The sequence below is a fragment of the Pelobates fuscus genome, chromosome 8, assembly GCF_036172605.1.
Source record: "Pelobates fuscus isolate aPelFus1 chromosome 8, aPelFus1.pri, whole genome shotgun sequence".
NCBI lineage: Eukaryota > Metazoa > Chordata > Amphibia > Anura > Pelobatidae > Pelobates > Pelobates fuscus.
The window spans coordinates 57,423,475-57,450,513 of NC_086324.1; the positions used below are offsets into that span (position 1 = coordinate 57,423,475).

The 27,039-nt window shown below is 37.5% G+C and overlaps 1 protein-coding gene across 2 annotated transcripts in view; it reads left to right on the forward strand.

Moving 5' to 3' along the window:
* SATB2 (SATB homeobox 2) overlaps positions 1-27,039 on the forward strand; it is a 136,549-nt gene that overhangs the window by 44,657 nt on the left and 64,853 nt on the right. For both annotated transcript variants that reach the window (XM_063429879.1, XM_063429880.1), the window contains exons 4-7: positions 5,201-5,327; positions 6,023-6,146; positions 15,381-15,483; positions 22,301-22,767. In XM_063429879.1, coding sequence (XP_063285949.1) covers positions 5,201-5,327; positions 6,023-6,146; positions 15,381-15,483; positions 22,301-22,767 — 821 coding nt within the window. The remainder of the gene's footprint in view (positions 1-5,200; positions 5,328-6,022; positions 6,147-15,380; positions 15,484-22,300; positions 22,768-27,039) is intronic.

A 27,039-nucleotide genomic window follows, 5' to 3' on the forward strand; every position in this document is an offset into this window, starting at 1 on the left:
TACTTTTATGCCGTTTCACAAAATATAGGCACAGTGTGTCTTTTTAACAGGGAAATAGCAATTGGTCTAGTGAGTATCTATGAATACACCATAAATTGTTAATTATTTATAAAAGACAGAGATTTAGTTGGAAAATATGTAGCAAACTAGCAGCTTTCCAAGTTCACCACCCTATTATGAAGTCACATCTCCCTATAATGCCCCATTTTATAACCTTTCAAGAATGTGGTCTGCCAGTGTGTTACAGAATGGGCTATTCATGCCAAGGAGTGCCAAAGGCAACTAGCAATTTCATAGGGTCGAACTAGTTGGCAGTGTGCACCGGGGCCAAAATAAAGTGAGAACCGCGGCAAGTTTTAACTCTGTGACATATAATTATAATTAGCAGTAATTACTCAAGGTGTTTCATAGTGGCTTTTGATATTGTATAGTGGCTCAGCTGGAATGTGAGTGGCCGAGCCTGGTTCAACTCACAATGTCAGATACTTGTTAGTTTATAACGATCACCACTTCTTCTTGTGCCAGACATAAAAAAAATAGGTTGAAAGTTTGTGCCAGACATTAAAAAATAAATTTTAAGCTCTACAAAGCAGGTTTTGTTACTTCACTCATTTTTTATTCTTTATAAGGAAAATTAAATATCAAAATCAGCAAGTCATTATAGAAACCATTTTAGTGTATGCATTCAGGGTACATGAAATACAGCTTTTATTCTTGCATTTTTTTTGTCATCATAATCGCCAAATCCAAAGAGTTCTGACTTATATGTTTCCCAGAGGGCAGTTTTATACCCCACTTTCCTGCGTTTGGCCATGTGCCAGCTGTTAGTGCTGTATTTAGGATTGGACACCCTTTTCATACTGCATGCTCTATGGAAATAAAGGATGCACATTTTTGTTGAGTTATTGAAGCCTGTTATAATTTATGGAGATCCCCTGCCTTTCTAATATTCCAATAAGAGACATTGAAGACTGTTTGGGGGAAATGGATTAGAAAATGGAAGCATCCTCCTCTAGTTTAAAGAAGTTCCATATTTCCTCTTTAATTATGATGGTGGAACGTTTTGGGGTTGGGCTTATTAGTAGTTCCTCACTGTGTCTTGGTTGTGCAAAGCTTGGGAAATCTATAAAGGCACACTCCAAGCACCATAACTACTAGAGTGCATTGTATTGGCTGTGGTGCCAAATGTGCCCTGTTGTAGTCCCATGCTAAGAAATCAAACCATTTGTGAACAGTTTAACAATACACCTGGGGTTCGCCAGGTGCCAGTCACCTCCTCCTGTGCACCCAGAAGCCCTCTCCACTGTGCTAACTGCACAGTGCAGAACTTTGTTCATTGGCTGAAAATGCTCAGCTGATGCTTTCAGCAAATGAGCCGCTCTGTACTGCAGAACTTAGCTCAGTGGAGCTAACAGAAGCTCCTTGCAGGAGCAGAAAGTTTGACAGCTTACCATTATTGGAGGGCACTCCTGGCACCATAACTAATACAGTGTGCTTTAAAGGGACTCTCCAGGCAGCAGTTTTTACTCACCTGGTTCCAGCGCCGGGAGCCTCGTGAAGCCGCGCCCCCTTTTTCGTCAAAATGACGAAATAGGCGGGCGCGAGCAGGGAGCAATCAGACGCTTCCATTTGGAAGCGTCATTGCTCCCTTGTGCGCATGCGCGGCTTCGCCACACATGCGCACATACTTCAGAGGGCGGCATTCATGCCGCCCTCTGAAGTCCTGAGCGCACTACCGCGCATGCGCGCGGTGTGCGCGGCCGCAAGCTGAGCTGACTGACAGCTCAGCTCGCGGTCTTTGCCCGCCCCCTCTCCTCTGCTGACAGGCAGGAGAGAGAAGGCGCGCACACAGTGTCTTCTCTCTCCTGCACACGTCAGACGTATTTTTAGGGCCCTGCATGATAGGAAGTCCCTCTGGTGGCCGTCTGAGTGACGGCCACTGGAGGTATTCCTATCAATCAATGTAAACACTGTATTTTCTCAGAAAATACAGTGTTTACATTAGATTGCCTGCAGGGAGCTATAGATCATACCTGAACAACTACATTAAGCTGTAGTTGTTCAGGTGACTATAGTGTCCCTTTAATGGTTTTGGTGCGTGGAGTGTTTCTTTAAAGATCAGGATATACATCTGAAATTGTTTTTTTTAAACTCCCTATTCACACCACTCTCCCATATTTAATGTGTAATAATGTATTATAAAGTATGTTACCAAGGGGGCTATGATGCATTTCTATTGCTTTAAGGTGTAAAACTGCCACAGTGATAATAAATGTCAGATACAAGCTGGTAATAGCAGCGCACACAGGTGAAATCAATGCAAGTCTTTTGTTTGGTTTATCTTGAGGCTCTTTTTAGTAAACAGTAAATTTGACTGAATTGAAAATTAAATGCAAAACTCAAGTCAAAATAGATGGTCTGGAAATATACTTGAACACAGCTTGGCTATTTTGGCCTACATTTTTCCATTTTGGTTTTCAGTTCACCAGAATTTAGACTTTAGTCAATAAAGCACAAAGTGGTTACCCATTTAAGATAGTTGCAAAACATCTGCCAGTGTCCACCACCCTCTAGCGCAGGCGAGACAGAGATCTTGTGGCATCGACTCCTCTCTGTAGTAGGCCTAGGCCTGTAGGCTTCCATACTGTGTTTGTTGAATTAGCGTTCAATACTTTGACCTCTATGTGAGTCCTGATTGTACTTGTAAAAATATTTATATAGGCCCGTTTTTAGGAGAAAATATTTACCCTGGATGCACTAAATGAAAATTCTTTTCACAATAATTGTGCTGACAATGGTGTCAGCAGAGACCAAAACATTAACAGCTTTCAATTTGCAATAAATCTTATTCAGCTTTTACATGAGTACTGTAAGTGTGGCATGTTATGCTTTATGTAAAGGTGTGTAGAATATTATATATTCAAACTTTTGCTTGAAATATCTTTTTGCCCGCAGGTAGGCCATTATCAAGACCTAACATTTTTATGTATGTCATAACTCACGAACATCTTGCTAAAGTCTGATAGAGGCTGAAACGTTGATTATTAGGGTGTTGTGTTTCTGCGTGCACATATGTGTGAATAGAGAATAGAATTGCAAGTCATGAGTGCACCTTATATTGATCCATATATTTTACTTAAAGCAATCTATCATTCCAAGTGTTAGGAACTGCAGTTAAAAGTGTACAGGAAACCTTTAACTATATGTGCGTGCTTTTTTCGTCCAGATTGCTTTTTTAAACCAGTTTTGCAACAACAGTATCGTTGATGACATTCGTGTTTGTCCTTAGTTGATAAGTTTTAGTTGTTGATACAATGTGAACAGCTTAAATGCACTCAGCCGAAAATTACACTTCAACAGAAACATCAGAAAAAATCTCTTACAGTCCTAGCTTTCTCTCTTTAAAAATGAACATACTTTGTGTTTGTTTCTGAAGTGGCTCTGTTAGAATGAATAATACCTTCTTTAAATGATACATTTTTTTCCCATGTGGTTATGACCAAAATTATAGAGACTCTCCATCTTGGAATCAAATCTGGGGTTTTTCTTCTGTCTTGTATTTTTCTTTAAACCCTCCTGTAAATATCACTGGGGCCTTTAATTAAAGAGCGTCTTTTTTAATCCTCAGGTCTTCAAGTTCCAATTAAATGGTGCCACTTAAGTGTGAGGTCTTTATGGAATTTGTAATGTAGGCTTAATAATTAATAAGCAGACGTAATTGTACCAGTCTTTAGGAGTAATAATAGACTGTGATGTAAACCACAAAAATGCATTTTTAGAGCTGGATTCGATAAACTCAAGGCACTCAACCAAACACCTATTGTGTTATTTTACAGTCTGTAGTAACTTGTTTCAATGTAGAAGTTCAAGCCAACATCTCCCCACTGTTATTATATTGTGTTCTAAATGTGTTTAGCTATCAAAGGTTTACTATAAAGCACATTATACGTTAAAAATATCCCAGCGAGAACTGTCCATCTTGGAACCCTGAGGACCACAGACAGATCACTTTTAGATTGTAGTACTTAAAGGGGAACTGTTACCTGTAAAAACGTTTAATATTATTCTTACTTATCCCCTTTATTTAACAAGTATACATTTGAAAAAAATTAAAATTAAAATTAAGAAGTCTATACCATGGTATTTAGCTCATTCCTCCAGGTGAGTGCCACCATATTGGCTCGATGTCAATCATGTTATGAGATCTGACGTTCGAACCTGTCATTCAGCCAAAGAACTGACGGTTGACCTTTAACAAGTTGCTTTGAGATAGCATTAAAAAAAAAAAAATTGGCATGTTAAGGGGTTTTTAAAAAGTTGGAGAAAATAAAGGCAGGATACTGTTACCCCAATGTGCAATCAGTAATAAAATAGCCAAATAAAGCGAAAAATAAGCTTGCTGTACACATAGTCCAGCAGCGAGGGGTAACTTGCCCCACGGACTCAGACCTACAAAATATATGCATTAACCCTTCAAAGCAGCTTGATGCCACAAACTCTACATGACTTGTAGAGTAAAAATACATCAACTTGATTCTTGACACCAACCAGTGAATCACACATGAACCCAAGGCTCTGATGCCTATCAATTTACCCGCACAGCCCTAGCCCTCGGTTGAGTGATCCTGTTAAATAACGTGACTAACAAGAGTTATGGTGTTGCGCCTCCTCAGGGGGAACAAAGTATTACTTGACACTAGCATTCTACTGTTACCTGAGCCTGCAACAGTCACTGATTATATTCTAAGATATGTATTGTATAGTGTTACGTTCCTACTATGTTGACCTTGTTCTTATATATTTCGCTCTTTATGCGGGCCTGCGGGCCCAAATTTGCCCACTGACTTACCTCAATAAAACGTGATTAATGAAAAAAAAATAAAAATACATAAACTTTATTGCAATCCATGGTTAAAAATTTTACGTGTAGGCAGATAAAGTACAGGTACGAAAATCGTATTATACAAGCAACATGGGGGGGGGGAGGGGGGAATACAGAAAAAAAAGAGAAGAAGAAGAAAATGCTGGATGTGTTTTGTGTCTAAACTTAAAAATCTGATTAAATTAAAGTAATAGTCAGCCGGCAGAGCACATTTATTTGTAGTTGTAACTGCTAGCAGCCTATAGAAAGCATGGCCTTCTCTGACTTCTAAGTCATCAAGTAAAGATTTATTAATATAATCATTACTCTTTGTTACAGGAATCATCAAAATCGGACGCTGGAATCCGCTGCCGCTCAGTTACGTGACCGATGCCCCAGATGTTACTGTCGCTGACATGTTACAAGATGTCTATCATGTGGTGACCCTAAAGATCCAGTTACAGAGGTGGGCAGATATTTTTGTAGATCTATATCGAATTATTTCAAGCATTGTTTAAATGTAAAACATATAGGTTCAAAGGGAAAATTAGTCCTACATCCTTATGTAGTCTAGAAGTACAGAGGAAAAAAGAGAAAGATGACTGTATCCCCCATGGTAAATAATTTGACAGTATTATTATTGCCGTTGTTGTTATTATCTTTTTATTCTTATATGAGTGTGTATACATATACACAATCACACATACTGAACTTCCAGCTTTTATTTGCAGTCCTCACACAACACCGATGCTTTGTTTATCAAATAGCTGACATACATTTTCAGGTCAAATGTAAAGGTTATAGGTTAGATTCTATTAGACGAGATACAGCAATAGAATAGTCTGTTCTATGAGCAGAATTGTTTGTCTGTGTTCGTAGAATCCTAGAATCCACTGAATTGTTCAGTTAATAGATGCGCTCAGAACTTGGGAGAAATAACAGTAGTGATAATAATAACAATTTAAAGCTATTATGAATACAGACTCAGAGTGAGATTCTATTACAAGAGATAAAGATAACTTTTGTTAAGATAATAGCATTTATTCTATTGACATTTATTGGAAAATAGCTGTTCGGTCACCAGTGAGATGCTTATTTTATAACATATAATCTAGCACTCAATCTTCAACATATTGTCTGTAACATGCGCATAATTTGCAGTTGTTCGAAGCTTGAAGATCTACCGGCAGAACAGTGGAATCACGCTACAGTCCGGAATGCGTTACGGATGCTGCTAAAGGAGATGAACCAGAGTACCCTTGCCAAAGAATGTCCCCTTTCTCAGGTCAGTATTATATGCAAGCTATTGTACTCTGTACCTAGATTTTATAAAGTCAGCCATAACAATGCTTTCATACTATAGTGTTTACATGCAATTCACTGAGTTATGTCAAACAAATAACAACAATAATAAAACCTAAAAATGTAGGGCTCATTCACTTAGTAGTGTTATTGGGATTCACTCAAAATCAAATTACAAAATTCAAGCAAAAATATCCGTGCTATGACTAAAGCCAAGTGTGAGAATTTGTCTTAAAGAGACACTTTAAGCACCATAATATTTGCATAGTATTGTAGTGGTTTTGGTGAATAGATGCTGTGCCTTTTCCTAAGAAAAATAAATCTTTACATTTGGGTAAAAACACACCTCTAGTGGTTGTTAACCACTAGAGAGACTCACGTTTTAGACTTGATTATTGATAGGCTTCATGCACAGCATGATGATACCAAATGCAGTTAAAGGGGGACTCCATTACCCAAATACAAACACAAAATTATAAATCACTATAAAGTAGATATAGGTCCAAGGAAAACATGCATCTAAATATTCATCTTTTTCATTGGAGGTATATCGAAAAACAACTTGCAAAAGTTGCAGATCTCGTCTGCAGCCTTTTCAAACCCTCTCTTTCTAACCCCACCCAGACTTTCTGTGGCTGTCCAATCACAGACTTCCCAATGCAGCACAATGAAAAGTCTTTGCAAGGCAGGGAATCGATTTCCTGCCTCTTGAGTTTAGCTCCACTCAGCTAAACTACCAGGAAGTAATAGGACCTGTTGTCTGATTGACAGTCAGGAGGTGTAACAAGGTTAATTTATAATAGTGGCAATTTCTATTGAAATCTGCACTTTTTTTGTAAAATGAAAATAGAGGACACCCTCTTCATACATAAAGCTTGAGCGCTTTAGGGGTTTGGTTTGTTCTATCTATCTATCTATCTATTGATCTATCTATCTATCTATCTATCTATTGATCTATCCTTTTAATGGGTAATGGCCAGTAAAAATGTGGTCAGCGGTAGACTTAGCTACTTGTCTCCCAATCCTTTGAATACGCGGTCTAGAATTGTTTTATTGAATTAACTAGATAGTGAAGGGGTTAATAGACTTTGTACTATGTATTTCCCTTTGAGAACACAGCTGTCAGTGAGGTTTTACATCACTTACACCCAGACAAAACTTACGTGAGTTTGGGCTGTTTCCATTCTAAAATCAGCATTCGAAAAGGGGTCTTGAATACCTCTGCAAATTGAGGTAGGATTGTGGCTGCAAGTTAGAGCTGGACTTACGCCGGTGTATTTGCTCATTACAAAATCAAGCTGAATATAAGCTTTAACAGTCAATTATAGGGATAAGCTAAACATCTGCATTAAGTGAATATAGGCTTTGTTTGCAAGTGAAAAATCTTTCCTTCCAATATTTTATTAACAGCTCCTGTCTACGACTCAAAAAGCAATTTAATTTTCAAATCTGCTTACAAAGAAATACTCTGCCATATGTGTGAAATGTTATTATATGTCCCAATAGATTAATATGTTATTGTGAGCTGCAGGTTGCAAAGCTGCCTCAAAGGATTTTATGCTTCAGGGATAGATGTGTTGTTTATTAACCCTTTTTTACTGCCCTCGAGGTGTTTAGCAGATTATGGAGTGACGAAATTGCTGATATATTTCAAAGGAAAAGGGGTAAACACAGGATTTTCTTGAATAATAGCAAAAAGAAAGAAAACAAAAAAACAATGAAACATACAGGAAATAAAATCTAATCTTACTATAAGTAGTTAGGTGCAAACTATATTCAGTGTTCCCCAACCAAACATGCAGCTTGTAAATTCTGTAGATGTTTAGTGCGTTAGAAAGGTAAAATATACAGAAAATAAAGAAGTGTAAATAAAAAAAAGTATCATACATAAAAAAATAATACTTCAATCAGTGGAAAGGTAGGAATTGGGATATTACGCTCGCAAACTCAACCCACTTGGTCAGAACATTGTAAATCTCAGGGGCATCACATCCTGGTAAAATGTTTTGGGACATTTTATATTGATCACTGATCAGTTGTACAATGATTGAAAATCTCACTATGAATCAAAGATTTTCTAGAAGTCTGTGCTGGCAGGCTGCCAGTAGAATGACTACAGTGAGAACAAATGAGAGAAACTTGAGCTAATTCACCAAGAGACTGTACACCCCACATACAGGATTTTGGGAACGGGGGTGGGGGTGGGGCACAAAATTCATCCCTGCAATTTATAGGTTGTCCTGGGGTCACCTCTGCCAGGGAGACATGCTACAAAATGCTGCAGAAGGAATACTCTGCTTGAATGGATCTAATAATTCCTGCAAAAAAAACTAGTTTATCTGGGGTTTGTTCACTAAACAGTGAGCTCCGGTGAATGTAATTAAAGGGACACTATAGTCACCAGAACAACTACAGCTTATTGAATTTGTTCTGGTGAGTTGAATCATTACCTTCAGGCTTTTTGCTGTAAACATTGTCTTTTCAGAGAAAATGCAGTGTTTACATTACAGCCTAGTGATAACTTCACTGGCCACTCCTCAGATGGCTGTTAGAGATCCTTCCTGGGTCATGGCTGCCTAAAATGCATACAAACAATCAGTATCTCCTTCCTCTGCATGCAGACACTGAACTTTCCTCATAGAGATTCATTCATTCAATTCATCTCTGATTGGCCAGGGCAGTGTTTGAATCATGCTGGCTCTGCCCCTGATCTGCCTCTTTGTCAGTCCCAGCCAATCCTATGGTGAAGCATTGTGATCAGGCTACCACTTCTGATAATTTCAGCCGACTGCTTGTTTTTTCTGAGTCTAACAGCATGCAGAGTTACAGCTTCAGGCTTGAATACAAGTAAGATTTTGCTATATTTATGGAGGCATGTGGGACCCAGGGGGGCTAGATGGTTGTTTTTACACTATAGGGTCAGGAATACATGTTTGTGTTTCTGACCCTATAGTGATCCTTTGATTGACTTAAATGATATATCCAATTCTATTATTTTGGCCTACGCCAATTTGAATTCTCACTTTAGTTAAACATCTTGTGTGTGTAAATATAGCTGGTAATAAAACTGCTATCCTATATTTTTCTTTTTTTCCCGTCTCCAGGCTTTATTATTGTAACCAGATTTCAAATCACAACAACTAACTGTTGCGATAATAAACTCCAAAAATTACCTTTTTTTTTGGGAAAATACTCTGTATTCAAGTTTGATGGATATTTAATCGCTAATGCCGGTCACACCAGATGCATATCAATAAACAAGAGTTACTTCCAACATCGGGAATTTAGTGTAACTTTTTGAGACTGTACGTTACGGCGCACCAGTCTAAACACTGGCATTGAAGGTGTTAATTTGACCACAGTCTAGATGTAAACACTGCATGTCATCAGCAATATTTCCAGCAGATTTAAAATCTGACTTGAAATCGCAGAATCTTTCAATGTGACCTCTAAACAGGCAGCTTCATATTTTCCCTTGTGAGTTCTGCTCAAGACATCTGCTGAGTGCAGCCTGTAGCTGCGATTGTAATGAACTCCACTTAACAGAAGCAAAGAACACTTTCTGCTTGTAACATAGTTACACAGAATTCTTTGCTTACATGCATGGTGCACAGACCCAAACCATAAACTGGCACTGGATCGTCTTCACCCAGCGATATTGTTTCCAATTATATAAGACATGTAACTTTATATAGCTCAACAATTATGTCATTTTTTTACCCCACTTATGTCTAGGGTGGATTTAGCACTGATTTCCTTGTTTTTTGTATATAACATGATACCTGTGTTGTAAGTCAACTAGGACAGTTTTATGGATTGCAGAAGTGTTGGAAAATGTCTGTGTCGGATCAGCTATATCACCATATCTGTTCACCTGTTGGCGTTTAAAATGTTAAATATGATCTGTCTTGCTGTTTGTGTGAGTTCTCCAAAAACGTTTGACCTTACCGGGGATAAGATCTGTGGGTAAAGATGAGAATTAGGAAGTAAAACCGGTGCTGCCTTGCAATGGACCGCTAGTGATAAAGATGAGCTTCTATTTTGCAAGAGTTTGTTTTTCACATTATTTTCCCAGCCTTTGTCAGTCAAGGAGTTAAAACATCACTTTGTAGATGTAGTTAAGAGAATAACTAGCAATCTAGCAAATGTAAAATGAACACAAATGTATTTAATCACTAACCAGATTGAATTTTTAACTAATCCCATATTTATACAGAATAGACAAGTGAATTGTAACTATACGGCCTAAATTGCTGAGTGACGTGGCAATTTTTTCCTAAATCTACTATTATTACTGAAAATATTTAAGACCATTAAGCTCGTTTGAGCAGGGCCCCCATTCAACCTATTGTCCCTGTAAGTTTTTGTAATTGTCTCATTTATTGTTAAATCTTCTCTTTTGATAATATTGTAAAGCGCTACGGAATATGCTGGCGCTATATAAATATCAATAATAATAATAATATAATAATAATAATTACCTCGTCAGTGCTCTGCAGAAGAGTTCAAGCAACTCTGCAGTTATGTTTAAAATACTCGCATGAACTCATGCTATATAGTGAACTGGTCCCAAATTGTGTTCAAGAAAGAGTTCTGCGCAGGTCTGTTGTTTCTAGGCAATTAATGAACACATGCATTCCCCCATAACTTCTAAAAATTCACAAAATAAATAATTTAAAAGGCATGTGGGTGGGGTGAGTGTGCATGATGGTCATAGGTGTTCTCAGCCCATTTCATTAGGATGCGCACTCAGTATTTATTTTCCTCTGTTATTATTTAGTTTTACACAACATGGTTATTGTAGCGGATTGGTACCGGGCTGTCCCACTACATGTATGAGAATAAGTGTATTTGGTCATATGGCTGGTTTAATGTGTATGTACATGTATAGAAATCATGGTATCCGGGTATAATGACAGTTAAATGTATGTAAAGAATTGTATTCCTCTAGTTGTTCGGTAGAATCATTCAAATAAAACAAGGGAATGAAACTACCGAACAACCAGACCACCCCGTGTAAAGTGTGCCTTCAATTACCGTTTGCAACAATGTTGCAAACGGGTAATTACCTATTCCTGCAGTGTGGTCTTTGTTCTCTGGGTGGCCGCCATTCGGGATGCGAACACGTGGCGGCGGCCATCTTAAACTGCCGAACAGCGGTGTTTTGCCATCGAGTGTCTGGAACCAAAATCGGACACTTGACTAGGCAAACACCGCTGAGACCTCCAGACTCCTAATACTTCGTGGGGAAACTACCGAACGGCCCGCCGTTCGGTAGAAAGAACCCCACAAACTAGGGGATTCATCCGAATCCCAGTCAGGCCACTTAGCAGTAATATTTCACCCCTTTGCATTCGCCTGTTTGTGACCGACCGCAGGGCCAGAATACATGGAACTGTTTTCGGATACTTTACCTCTGCGGTCGGTCCAAACTTCAAAGTCCCATAACTCCCGAACGCTTCATCCGAATGGGCTAATTTTTAAGTATGTTGGTCCCCCAGAATAGAGCTATCTGGGGATGTTGGATTTGTGGATGTACCCCAAGTATTTAGGGTACATCCAAAACTCGGGGAAAACTGTGTACACGATAAGGGGATTATGATGCTAGAGGAGGGGAGGAGATCTGTGGGAGGTTACTACTTAGAGATTGGATAATGTCTTAAGTGATAGAACCTCCTCCCTTGCATGGGAGAGGGCTTTATAAGGAACTGTGGAATAAAGCTTGTCAGTTCTACTCCTGAAACTGTGTGTCGTCCAGTTATTGGGATTGCGATGGGGATACTGCTGTATTACTTTACCTGCTGGAAACCTTGCCTATGGACTTAACATCACCTTGTTCCTGAGCCTCACTGGGATCTCTAGTGGAGAATAGCTGTGCAAGATCGGCTCTCCGCTACAGTTATTTATTAGAGGAACACTCTAAGCACCATAACAACTATAGCCCACTTTATTGGTTAGTACCGTGCTGCTCCTTCCAGAATAAGTAGTCAAACTGTTTAAGAAAAGTCTAACAACTTACGTTTCTTAAATAGTTTTACTGCTTACTCTGAGAGGGCACCAGGGTACTACTGGCACCATAACCGATACGTATGAAAGTTGTGTGCGGTGGTGACTGTGTGTTCTTTAGGTGTAGCGTAGCTTAAAGTATCGTAGCTGTGTATGATGTGCATTGTGACTTTTTATGGCTGGCTGCATGTGTTGGTGGGGGGTTAGAGTATGTGTGTTGTTTAGATGTAGGGTAACTGTTAGTGTTTTAGCTCTGCGATATGCGTGTATTGGGGTTTTGTATCTTTGACTGCATGTGTGTAGGAGGTGTGGGTCATGTGCTACTATGGTTGCTTTGTGTTAGCTGTGAGTGTGGTGTGTGGGTAGCTGTGAGTGAGGTGTGTGACAGTGTGCAGTAGTCATAAGTGTGTGGCTGTGTGTGGGTAGATGAGTGTGTGAGTGTAGGTAGGCCGTGTTTGTTTCAGCCTTCCCACAATTTACAATAAAACAAACTATATAAAAACAAATTATAATTTAGTGGACAGAGAAGACTGACAAGTAAGATCACTGCCCGTCCTGAACCATGAGGAAGCATTTAAAAGAAATTGCACTTGCCCAAGGTGGTTGCCACAGGCTGCCTCATAGGAATGATTGATATTTTAATTTTCCTATTGTGCTGCTGTTGGGGCGTCTCTAAGAGCCGGCTCTCCAGCTGCATTAGGGTGTACCTATGATCACCTGGCAGATCCCTGTGCGCCACCTATGGTAATAATCAGCAGGTTATGAACTAAAGTTGGCACAGTTTGGGTGAAATTATCATTAAGTCTCTTCCATTAGCTTCCTCTGCAGCGTTCCTACGGAGGTTTATAATAAGGCAAATGGCAGGCCTAATTTTTGCCACGACAGGCACACTTTAAGGGTAATCACATTATTTATTCACAGAAAGTTTAAAAATGCATATTTCGGGGCTATAATCAAGAAAATCTAGTTAGCAATGAATGTAGAATTTATTTTAGAATAAGTTACAGGTTTTTCCAGCTACGGTAATCTCTTTTGACTGAAATTAAGCAAATTTGAGTTCTGATTCACCAGTCACCACAATCCCACTCTTAGTAAATAAGACCCCTGCCATCTTCATGTGAGATAGCAAAGTCATGGACCCTGCTTCCTTTACAAGTGTTACATATGAAATGGGCAATATGAGCCTTACGCTTTCAAATTATTTAATATTTTTGGATAAAATTGATATTTTCTTTAAATATGGTATATTTCGTAATAAATATATATGTGTGAACAAACAACTTTTTAAAAGCTTATCCAAAAATGTTAAAATTTAGGCCACGGTCTCCCCAGGCCAATAACTGCTAATCTTTGACATTCTATTGGCGAGCCTGTTGGCTGACTTAGCATCATGGGAGTTGTAGTTTACAACATCCAAAAGGTTAGGTGTGCATGCTTACCCAGCAGTGTTGAATATATCTCGTAGCATGGCACAGCCATGCTGAATATCCTTCAGCCTTACACTAAATTACAGCTTTTAATAAACAAGCCTTATAGTTTTATTAGCATCACAAAAGCAAAAAAAAAAACTGTTTCCCCCTACGGATCATTAAACAAAGCAGATCAGTGAGAAAATGTAATCCTCTTAGTGTCCAGCAGAGAACTTGATGCGTGAAAAGGGTTAAAGTCTATTCTGCTGAATGAATTTCAGCACAGGTGCTAATGACACGTTCCTTTAACTGATATTAATTTTCCTTATTAGTTTAAACGTTGTACTTGGAGTAGCAGCACGTACGTTCCCAAGCTCTTGGCTGTGTGGTCTTGTTGCAGTTGGAAGCAGAATTGAAACATCTGAGAAGAATTAATGAGATTATTCATGCCGAGGCCTCTAATCTTACCTTTAAGGCTCAGAGTCCTAAATCACTATTGTTCTCGCCTATTGTCCTTAATGTGTGTATCTTTTATATGTCATTTTTAATGACAGCAGTTGCGGGATGGAAATAATTTAATGTGACATAAACATGACCACAAGTTATGGCTCTGGTGAATTTAGTGTGATGTGGACACGTCTCAGATGTGTTGTATCTCTCCACATACTTTCATAAGAACGCAATGAAAAAGCAGTGATTTGTCCCTGTAGACCTTCGTAGTATTACTTTGCAAAACGCATATGAGGATATATATCAAGAGAAGAACAGTTTGTTCACTTTACTCAGAATTGTGGAGAACTGATAACTGTAAATCTAGGCCAAAAAAAGTTATAATGGAAGTATAGCTGAATTGGAAAAATCTATAGTGGTTATTCGTTATGATCCCAGGAGGACCGGTAACGGGGCAACCAATTTAGCACCGGTTTGTCTCTTTACATGGGTCCCCCTGGGCTCCAAGGCACCCTGGTGGTCTAGTGACGCACTTCCTGCTGTTGCACAGCTGCAGAAGCTGCAGCCGTCGCCATTCATTGGTTAAGAGTGTCAGCTGACCGCACTTAGATAATGACTGACATTCTGTGTAATTAAATGTACACAGAATTAACACTAGCCAGCCCGGAACTCTAATGACTGTGCCGGAATTACACCATTGGCAGCAGGAGGATTAAATTAAAAATGTGCATCATGTCATAGCAAAACACTGCACACACAGACTCCATGCACCATGACCACTACAATTCACTGATGTTCTCATGGTGCTTGGAGTAACTGTTTATATTTTTGTTTTATGTTTTTGGCAGTTCTTCACCATTCAGTGTAGTGCGTAAAACCCAGGAAGTTGCTGGGACTTGCTAACCAACCTACAAAATTGAGTCCAAAGTAGACTCATTGGAAAAATGTTCACTTACAACAATATTTTAATCATGAATTAGTTTTGCGGCACAATAATTGCAACAGGATCACCAGATGAGTTCCTCTCATCCCAAATCTTCTTTTTAGCAATTGTTAATTTATTTTAGTGCAAAGGCTGTAAAAGAAAGAATGCTTGGTGTGTAAATATATATGAACACATTAGTGTGCACAAAATAAATACTTTGTTGTTTGTTTTACAATCCTTTGAATAGCAATCAGTAATTTAATATCATTTGAAAATGATTAATACTTATATAACTATTTCCTAATGGCAACGTTAACCTTTTAACCCTTTTGTTAGCCTCTAATTGAAATTGCCACGAGAAGAATCTTCTCTAGACAAATATGCTAAATGCTCAACTTAAAGGCCTTGTCTCTCTTCTTTTTTCCAGAGCATGATCTCTTCCATTGTAAATAGCACATACTATGCCAACGTATCCGCAACCAAATGCCAGGAGTTTGGAAGATGGTATAAAAAGTACAAGAAAATGAAAGGTAATTATCTCTGTCTTCTGTGGGACAATGCATAGAGAAGTGTATGCACTAAAAACCATGACCATTAAAGACTACCAATTGAATTTTAATCCTAATCCTTTAATATGTTTGTAGTACAGTTGACCCTGCTAGATCGACATGTATTTTCAGAACACAGAGAGGGCTTAAAATTAGGGTTCACCTTCCATGTTTTAATGGACACATATCATTGATCATACTGATCGGTGGCACATGAAGAACTCTGTTTTGAAAGGATGTAGAGTTCAAATGCTTTTTTTATTATATTTGCTCATTAATCACTGAGGAATTCAGAAGCACATGAATTCTACATATCGCATAATGGTTTCTGCATACATATGTTTAGCACAAATAATCTATCAGTATTGACTGAAAATGCTTCATTTTCGATGTATTTCTGATTGTATATTTACACTAGGAGGTAATAAAGAAACACTTTACCATGCATTTCCACTGGCTGGTGTTTAACCAACGGCTAGTATAAAAACACATAATCATAAAAATTTTAACTCCTTACCTCTAAACAATTTGTATATTTGGGTTAACTTGTAAAATAATAATTACATTGCACCCATAAATCCCAACTTAACTTCCTGTGCCCCAGCTCTGGTTTTTATCCTGTAGTGTCTAACATCATTTTTGGATCTCTGCAAAGGAACCCCTCTCCTTCTTCCTAAAATCTTTATAAAACTAGATCAGTTTTCATGACATCATTTCAACTTCTAGAGGAGGGAGGATTCAGAACACATAAAGTAAACAACAGGGATTGTCCACACTACGCATATTTAATTTCGGGTTAATTCTTTTTGGAAACGTAATTTTCAGAAATGCCATTAGGTTCTTTACAAACACCCATAAGGAGGATATTTAACCAGTTTTATTTATCTGTTTTGTCACACCTACTGAATGTGACCACAAAGGTCTTCTTCTAATATGCTAATAATTCATGCATTCCTCAATAATGCAAGATATATAAAATGCTCTATTTTTCTGTATGTTTACATTTTATGTATCTCTGAAGAGGAACCTACCTATATGAACTTATTGTATTCGATGTTTATGTTCTAGCTGCACAGCCTATGTTTACAAATAAATGTTAAAGTAACAATTTGGGCAGCATAACAACTTTGTCTAAATTAAGTTGTTATGGTGCCAGGAAGCCCCTGGGCAATCTCTTATCTTAAGGGTTTAAACTATTCCCAAACAGTTTAACCCTCAAAGGCTACCTCCAGCACTGATCTCCAGGTCTACCAGGAGGCATCTGACTTTTGAAACTGAGTTTCCAGCAGATTACAATCCTAAAATATGTTTATATATAATGAGACACAAATGAAACAAAATGGATCACAGATCTCACTTTCCATTTGATTGCACACCCGTTTTTTTTTTAATTGCAAAAATAAAACAGCCCTTTTCTTTCTAGCTATCTGCTTGCATGGCTTAGGGTATGGGTTATATAAAAGCTGCTCTGAAATATTCTCGACTGCACACGGGATGGACTCACTGCTTAACATTAACAGAGGTTTAACCATGGATTACTTTTACTGCCCTTCAAGTCATAAAATAATTCTTTCCTCCATTTTCAGCAGTTTATAATAAGAGGGAAATGGTTTGTTATGGGCATCTGAGGAATGCTGATTCACACTGAACCCAACCACTGGTTGCGGATCTTAAAATTTGTGGCAACGGCAGAACCCATCTGGTTACCTTTTTAATTATTCTTTTTATTTCTCACGCACAGTTCTTACACTTTGACATAGGCGCTGATATCCAGTGACTTTTGCACATTCCCCATCACATGCATATTGCACATGGATTGAAATTTTCATGAGACAAAATCACGATGTAATCGCGTAATTTATATTAAGTATATGAGTTCCGCTGTTTTGTGCATATCTCTGATTTTACACACATTCTCCACTTAAAAAAAAATTCACTTGTTGTGTAGACATCTGCAGAGCAAAACCTTCAACTAAATGAGGTCAAGGATCATAAACCGTAATTCTACTTACCAGACATTGTGTACACAAACAATTTAAAAAGCTCCTCTTATTGGCCTCTAATTGTTGTATTGTTTCCCCAACTCTGGTCATAAGCATAAATGAGCCAAGAAGACCCAAGGTGATGAGTTAGGTAAACAGAGTGTGCTTTTAATGGGTTCAAGTGGTTTTGATGTCCACAGAAAGATTTGGAAACTTGTAGAGTAGACCAAGCAGTGACTCCTAGACAGTTTGCTTCAAGGTAACATCTCGTTTGTGGAATACACAATCCTTTTGATCTTTAGTGACTGGAAATAATGATGGTTTGTAAGTAGTATCCCATCTGTCAAGCTTTGTTACAGGATATTGTTCACTAGTACTTGAGAAAAATACAAATCGTTCTTACACAGAGAAATCACTTTTACAGCGTTAAGTTTGAAGATTATGCTGTTACGTGACCCTAGACCTTTGATCCTTGTTTAGAAAACTGACATATAATTCTAAATCAAATTTTGTGTGAAATACAAATACATCTGAAGGAAACATTTCCCATATTTTTAAAGGGTCAATAAAAATTATTATGTTTTAAGTTTTGGTTTTTTAAACTCTCCGAACAATGTCTTAAATGGAAACTCGAAAATAGACTTATTATGTCACCACCCATTTATAAACCATACTAAAGAGATAATGCATTAAAAATGCAACTCAAATTTGAAAATAATTAATGAGAACATTTTGCATATGTAAATGAAAGTAAATGATATAACGGTATGCAAGAGTTTAATGAACATGTATAGCTGCACATCTTCCAATAGTCTAACATTTATACCCTTTCTCTGTCCTGTTTATTTAAAGGACCAGTATAGGCACCCAGATCTCTTCAGCTCAATGAAGTGGTCTGGGTGCCAGGTCCTCCTAGTTTTAACCCTGCAGCTGAAAACAGCAGTTTCAGAGAAACTCCTATGTTTACACTGCAGGGTTAATCCAGCCTCTAGTGGCTGTCTCACTGACAGCCACTAGAGGCCAATTCCGCGATCTACATTGAGTAAATCGCACTTATTTGACGCTGGATGTCCTCACGGACCTCCAGCATCAAAAAAGATCCCCATAAGAAAGAATTGAGTAATGCATTCCTATGGGCGGGTTTGAATGGGCCTGCGCCTCTAGCTGCACATGCACATTCAGCTCCACTCGGGAGCTGACGTCGACGGAGGAGGAGAGGTCACCAGTGCCGAGGGAGCACTTAACCATTTATTTGCCACGGAACGGGGCCCTAGTCACCGTTTAGGTTCCTTTGGTTCCTTGGAATGTTTATATAAAAAATTGCGCTGAGAAATGTATCAATGTGACATTTCATATTATTTTAAATCTATCTAAACAGTAAGAGAATTTAGAGTGGTTTACTGTCATGAGAAACTAGCTAGTAGAGTTACTAATATATAACTAGACTCCGGTTCCAGTTGGGACCTTGAAGTCTACAGAGAGAAAAGTCACCAGGTTGTACTAATACACAGGGGGTAACCCTAATTAATACAGTAAACACAAAAAAAGAAAAAGCAGTACAACCTTTTAAATCTACTAAAAGGTGAAGGTCAATACTTTATTGATATCAAAGCTTTAAAAAATACTTAGACTCCAACCTATCAATATTGGAGCAGGTAGGTCAAGCTATCAAAGGCAAAGTTGCCGGTAGCCTCACAGGCAGCAAAAAAACGGAGAGTTAAAGAGTCAATATGGACCCAGTGTATGTGTGTAGCGAGCTACACCCTCCATATATGTCCACTATACTGACCAAATAACCTGATAAATAACTCAGTTTAACTAGCAAATGTTACAAAAGGGAAATCCCTGCTGCCTGCAGTCTCTATACAGGTAGTCCAAAATACGGACCGAAAAGAGTAAATATAAACCTAGTTCATCTAGTAAAGACGAGCGGTAAACTCCATCCCTATGTAGAATTCAGTCTTAATAGGTCTAATAGCAACTCTCATCAAGGCTCCATACTGACACAACAAAACGTTGTCTAGACTAAATACCCTATTACCTCGGCAATAGCCAAAATGCTAATGCCTACCAACACTCTCAAATTAATTAAAGACTAAAGTCCAAGCTCTACCACCCAAACCCCAGTGTGAATCAAAGAAATCAAATTAAAATAGCATACACTGGGTCCATATTGACTCTTTAACTCTCCGTTTTTTTGCTGCCTGTGAGGCTACCGGCAACTTTGCCTTTGATAGCTTGACCTACCTGCTCCAATATTGATAGGTTGGAGTCTAAGTATTTTTTAAAGCTTTGATATCAATAAAGTATTGACCTTCACCTTTTAGCAGATTTAAAAGGGTTGTACTGCTTTTTCTTTTTTTGTGTTTACTAGCTAGTAGAGTTATCTTCTATTTTTATTGTTTACTGTTTATATGTCTATTTTTTTTGTAGTATCCCTGAAATGCATTAAAAAGGAGGAGAATCTAATTTTGAAAGTACATTTAAACTTACAGATATAATGCAGCCTAAATAAATAATTGCAGACCTCCTGGAGAAATTAATATTAGATGTAGGCATAATCTATAAATTGTATATACCTTCTGTATATTCCAAACTTTTTTATATATTGAACATACAGATTGCTTGTCTCTAAGTTTTCATTTAAAGTGACACTTTAAGAACCATAGCAGGCTATGCAAGGATGTCCTCTGTCATGGTGCCCCTACACATAGATATTATAACTGTATTGGATAGCATACCTCTAATTAATAGACATCACATAAGGAGGCATAGAATTCCCCCTCCTCATCTAGCTATTTGTATGGACAGTACACAGAGGATGGGTGACCCTGATTTTACAGTTATTTGTGAAGGAGGTGCAGCCAAGGCTGCTCTTGCGCACAGTTTGGCACATTGAGCAGTTTTGGTAAAGTTGCTCTTCACTAAGTCTGCGCATGCATTCATATATATTTTTTTTTTACAAATGGAAATGCAGGACTTGGAAAAATAAGTATGTTTTTAAAGTTCTCTTATTTATTTATGCATTTATTTATTTCTTTTATATTTTATTAACACATTATGTATATGATGCTTTACAAAAATCAGATCAGCTGATGTCCCTTTAAGAATCAGAAAAAAAAAATAAACTAAAAAGCCAAAATCGCGGATGTTTCCCTTTAAGACTGTTAGAATTCCAGATCTCACAATGAGCTCCTTAGTTTAACACTCTAGCTTTAAAAAGGGTAAAAATAACTTGTGCAAAGTATCTAATCTAACCTGTGTTTGATTAGATACTGATGTCTTTTTAAAGCTCTTCAAGTGATGTAATGTAAACCAATGACATTCATCCCCAATGCGCTTAAACAGTTAATACCAAAGCAGAAATAAACAGTTGCCTGTTAATCAAAACCATCGTTTTTTTGAACATTTGCTTGGGGATCTTATTACCCATTGTCTTATTATCCGAATCACTGGATCCGCATGTTTTCCTCGACTGCTTCCTAAACCATATACGTTTTGGAAATCTCTTAAACCTCACTTTTTGTTAGCATCAGAAGCATACAGCCACTTTTAATCACGGAGAAAGCTGATGATTTTTTTTTGGTAAAATGAATTATGTCTTCAGATGTTCATTTAATCATTGGTTTGCTTTTTTGTATAAGACAATATAATTTAAATGTGTGCAGCATTCATTGTAGTATGTTTATGCATAGGCCGAGCATGTCCAGTATCTTAGAACTATAAATTAAATATAATAACACCTGCCTGTCTGTCTGTCTATCTGCATATCTATTTAACTCTTCTTCATACTTCTCCTGTCTGATTTGTCTGTGTCTGATTGTTTGTCTATCTTATCCGTCTGTGTGTGCCTGTTATATATCTACATATCTAGATTCTAGATATCTATCTGATGATATTTATCTCTATTTGTCTGTATATAAATATCTATCTGTTTGATCTCTAGAAATCTGTTTTCATTCCTATTTGTAGGACAGACAGACAGACAGAAAAACAGACATGCCTTTTTGGTAGCTGTGTAATATGGTGCCAATATGTTATATATCAAAATCCCAGTATGTTGCAATTGAGATGTGATTTGTTTTGTGTATTAATTGTAGCATCTTGAAAATGTGCAGTACACTTGCTCGATGAAGCCCTTTCATTACCCATAGCAGCCTTGTTAGAGTAATCTATTAAAAGGAACAAGTCCCATGGCTGTTATAGAAGCAAATTATATACTTTAATGGGCATGGTGTTTATTGAGACCTGTGATTCAGTGTTATAGATTATACTAGTTTATCTGCAGTGTGGTTCCAAACTATACCCTTGAATAACCCATGACCTGCTCAGATTAAAGGACAAGTCTGCCAAAGCCTGGTCTACTTTGGGGCTAATTGAAACATTGTTAAAATGCTGACTGAGGAGTAAATTTAATAACAGCTAGTCTGTAATCAAATGCTCTGCCTGCAGACCAATATAGGCCATGCACAGAGTAAACCTCTCCAGTAATTGTAAGTTTATATTTACCATCAGTCCTAATTTCAGGTCATGGTAACATTACTGTTGTCATAGGCACAACTAATGACTATACAGCAACAGCATTGCTCGTGGAAGTTGCTACCCTGGGTTGACAGTCGATGTGAAGTACCAATTACCTTGGGAGTGTCTGTTGAGCAAGACAGACTACATGTGTTTGAACGTTTCACTATCTGAGTTTGGGTGATAGTATTACATTAGTAATGATATTCAGGTACTGCAATGATTTTAGTGTGCCTTAGGTATGCAGCAATGCAAACTGATTTACCTAAAAAAAAAAACATTTTCTTTATCTATAGTTGAACGGGACAATCTTTCAGACTACTGCATTCTGGGTCAGAGACCAACACATTTACCAAATATGAACCAACTGTCAAGTCTCGGGAAAACCAATGAGCAGTCTCCTCACAGCCAGCTTCACCACAGTCCCCCGATTCGAAGCCAGGTCCCAACGTTACAGCCCATAATGAGCCCTGGACTTCTGTCTCCTCAACTTAGTCCTCAGCTGGTACGGCAGCAGATAGCAATGGCACACCTAATAAACCAGCAGATAGCTGTCAGCAGACTTTTGGCTCACCAACACCCTCAGGCAATCAACCAACAGTTTCTAAATCACCCACCCATACCCAGACCTGTCAAGCCAGTGGAATCCACCAATTCTTCAGTGGAAGTGTCTCCTGATATCTATCAGCAAGTACGGGATGAGCTGAAGAGAGCAAGTGTGTCCCAGGCTGTTTTCGCAAGAGTGGCATTCAACCGTACCCAGGTAATTGATTTTTATTATATAGTCAGCTATCTATCACAGATTTCCAAAATCTGTTTCTTTATTATCACTCGAATTCTATAGATGGTAGCTTTAGAACTGTTCATCATCTACTATCCGTGCTAAATTCTAAAAAAACTAAATTTAGGCCAATCCTCGTCAAGACCAGTGGATCCAGCAGGACCATTCCATTGGTGATTCCTCCCCTTTTAAATTTTTACATCACTCTTCAGATCAGAACACTTTGATAAATTTGGTAATTTTGTTAGGTTAAAAATAATGTAACTCTTGACCTGTGCACTGGTGAGTTTACAGACCTAGAATTTTGGAATTGCTATATAGAAAAACAAATGCCTGCCTTTGATTGAGTGATGAGTACGAGCAAATGTGAAAATGACCAGATATGACATATCAGTGCAACACACTCTTCATAACAGTGACATTTGGCAGTCACTTGGTTGATCCTGTTATGTAGGATATATATATGTATATGATATCCAGTAATTCAGCAATCAAGTTCTACTTAATAAAATCTACATGGATACTATCGTTAGAAATATGACCGAGGGCAGCTTGATAAGATCCCCTAACTTTATCTATATATGTGTGCTAGCTAAACAGCTGGCATTTGTATAGATACAACATTATTAATTCTATATTAAGTAATTACTTTACTTGCAACAAACACTGCAATGATGTCACTTGCAGACAGGTGCACACATGCATTTCTATATACATTTGTGAGAAGCTGGATGCAATTTTTAGGTAAGAACATTCAATAGAAGCATACACAATATAGAACTTATTTGTATAACTAATTGAGGTGCTCATTCTCATCAGTTTTAAGTCAATTCACATTTTACTTGTCTGCCAACTACATTTTATTTAATGTTTTTTTTTTTTACGACACATTGTTTAGTGGGCAAAAATAATGTTTTCAAAGATAGCAGGGATATACGTTTTGCCCCTAAGTTCATCCTATAATAACTATTATCATTAATTCAACAAATATATAATTATTTTACCTTAATTGATTCTAAAATAATGTGTCTGCTCACAGCTGCAGTTTAAAATTAAAACATTACTGAAGTAACGTAGACTTGTTAAATAATAATTACAGGTTGCACATTATGCAAACTTTGTTTCTCAGAAGTTCCAAAGTCATGAAACATTAATTTCTACGGGCTAATTTAATTAATATATGTAAATGGGCAATGTGCTGCTCAGTGCATTAATCTGAAGGAAGGTTCAACTTCATGAAAAATGCACATAGAGCTTGATTAAAATCTCTCCTAATTCTCGAAAAATTTCATTTCATGTCCAATGACCTACATTAGAAGATGTAAAAAAAAGTCCCCTCTCTTTCTGACATGAGATTTCCCTAGAGTACATCCATCTCTGTAGATCTGTTCAATGAAGTGTAGAAGCCAAGATCCAGAACATCCTAAATGCTCTGGAATGTGTGTCCATCAGACACTTTTTGTTATTTTTTTTTGCAGGTGTCAATTATTCTCTTACTTGCTAACAGTCACGGTAGGGACATATTCTCTTGCTTGGGTACCTAGTGACAGTCGATGTAGTGACAAATTTGTTTGCTTGTTCAGATCAACACAGTCATACTGTGTGTCAAATAATTTCTTGCTTGTCCTGATATCAGCCATCTGTAGAGTTGTAATACTTTTTTTCTACCTGGTAGATTATTCATTCTGAAACAGTCCTTACTCGAGAACTAGTCTTTCTGTTAATGGACAGATATTGAATGGGGAGTTTTAAAATTTACAGTTACCGCAGGTCCCTTAAAAATGTTTCTTCCTAATACAGCAGCACAGGATTCACAAAAATAAGTACAAGGGACATCAGTAATCTAGTTATGGGGTTATGGCTTTCTTTTTTCTGTTTATCCTAACACATACATCACAGTCCTTCAAAAATGACAATAGACGTTAAAACACAACTGCATGTGTTCCAAAAGAGACGACGACGATGACACAGTTTGATAAGAGCTATCAAACTAACATTTCACTTCTTCAAATTAACAGGATTTTCTTTCCTGTTTCCTGTTTCCTGTTTCCTGTTTTGATTTAGATGGAGATAAGATTATTTTATAGGACTAATCAATGCAGGAATGCAGATAGTTCTAAAGGATTTTCAAATGTTGCCTCACTACTTAACAGTGTAACAGACACAGTAACAAATGTACATAGGGGAGGATGATCCATAGGAACAGGGACAAACCTTCACCCAGGTTTTGTTGTAAAAAAAAAAAAAATCTATTGGTGTAGTAAGATCTAAAGATAAGTGTGTGCTAGAAATAAAACATGTTGCGTTAATCATGATTATATATGAAGTTTCCTCTCCCCTTTATTCATGGCTGGAGATGCTGCTGAGTGGCTGAGCAACTATCCATGGGATATTTTTGAGCAAAACAATAATTTACTTGGTATGGGTGTCAGAATAGGTCGTCAACCAGCACACAGAATTCTCACACAGGACATTGAAAATTAGCCAGATATGTATTACCGGACCTTAGCTTGGCTGGGCTAAGTAGAGAATAAACAAGGTCAAGAGACAAGCCAAATGTTGATAATAGATGAGAGATAATAGATACACAAAATTGAAAAAACAAGTCACTGATCAAGAATTCTGAAATGCTAATGGTAAGAGAAGCGGGGATCAATAAACTAGTAATCAAGCAATATAGGAACGCACTCCCTGATAACCAAAAAAAAGAAACCACAACAGGACACCAAACAGATATAAAGCTCAAGAATTTATAGACCCTAGGGTGTTTCCTTGATAAAACTTCCCCCTAAATGAGTAGGCTTCGACAAAGATGCAATTCTGCGATGGTGATGTCATGATGTGGGTGGGGTTTAATCACATCACAAAAGTGTGGTTCTACAGCATCTGGCTTCAGAAACGCTGGCAAAGATATCTGATAGATGGTAGGGGCGCCATGGAGTGGTTTGTATCCTTACAATAGGATCATCAGGCAGGTTTAGCATGGGGCTATCAGATCCTCTCCTCCCTAAAAGATAGGGCTGCATATTGTCCAATCTTCTTAAATTGCCTGTGGGTACCAGCATGAAGGTAATGAGCTGAACCTCTTTAAAGTGGTTGTTGTTTCCCCAAAGCATATTTATAGGGAATCTTATTGACCATGGCATGACATATAATTGGGTCAGGAGTTAAATACTAGTCAGTTATCAGTACCCATGAACTTTAGGCTTCACTAGCTGCCACTGTATGTATTTATTATATTATAGATGCTATCATGCTACTGTATTTGTTTATATTGATAAACTAAGAGCAGCTGTGCTACAGATGATCGCTTAAATACCAGTTCCACTCATCATATCTGATGAGTGAACATGTGCATGGGAGCTAAACTACAGATTCTACAAATCTCTGTTGGGTATATGTTTATTGGATAAGATAGCTTGGCTCACTAGTACAGAATGAGTTGGACCTGATTGGAGGAACCTCTTACTGGTCTTGGTGAGTGTTATCAGTTGAGCGGCTTATCTAAGATATTAAATGTAAATTAAAAGATGGGTTTAATACTAATATCAATATTTTAAGCATAATTATTTGAAAAATGCAAAAGTTCAAATAAATGATTGAATTGATATTTTTCTTCTAGGGCAGATGACAATAAGAATGGCAAATTCTAGCTTTGCTTTGAAAATGTTGCTTACATAGACACTCAGTGTACTATTTTGTGTGTTTCTGGTGATTTTTTTGTTCTGTGTGTGAGTGCCTATACAAACACTATCAGCTTCACAAAGTTTTGTATTTTTTTAATGCATTAATAAAATTAAGCTTACATCCACCCTGGAATGTCCTTTTAAGTATAATTTTATTAACCAATTAATTATCCCCTACTCTAAACTAGGGAATGATCAGAAGTTAACTTATATTTTTTTATTTTTTCAGTATTATCTGTTTTGCCAGCTTATAGCAACTGTTTCTTTCTTTCATTATATTTTACAAGCATGCAATCGCAAATAATACCTGGCATTTCAGCATCAGGTAACATGAGATCACTTTATAAATTACATATTCCCATTAACAATATATTGTCTCCATTCTATTATTTAAATGCACATAACTGGTTCAGATTTCTTGATGGATATTCCTTTTAATTAAATTAACAAAGAGAATAATAATTGTCAAATAAATAGAGCAACATCTGTTCTTCTGAGAACGGCCATGATGTAATGTGTTGGACTTGTCTTTTATGAGATATACGCCACAATTTTGTAACATATGGCT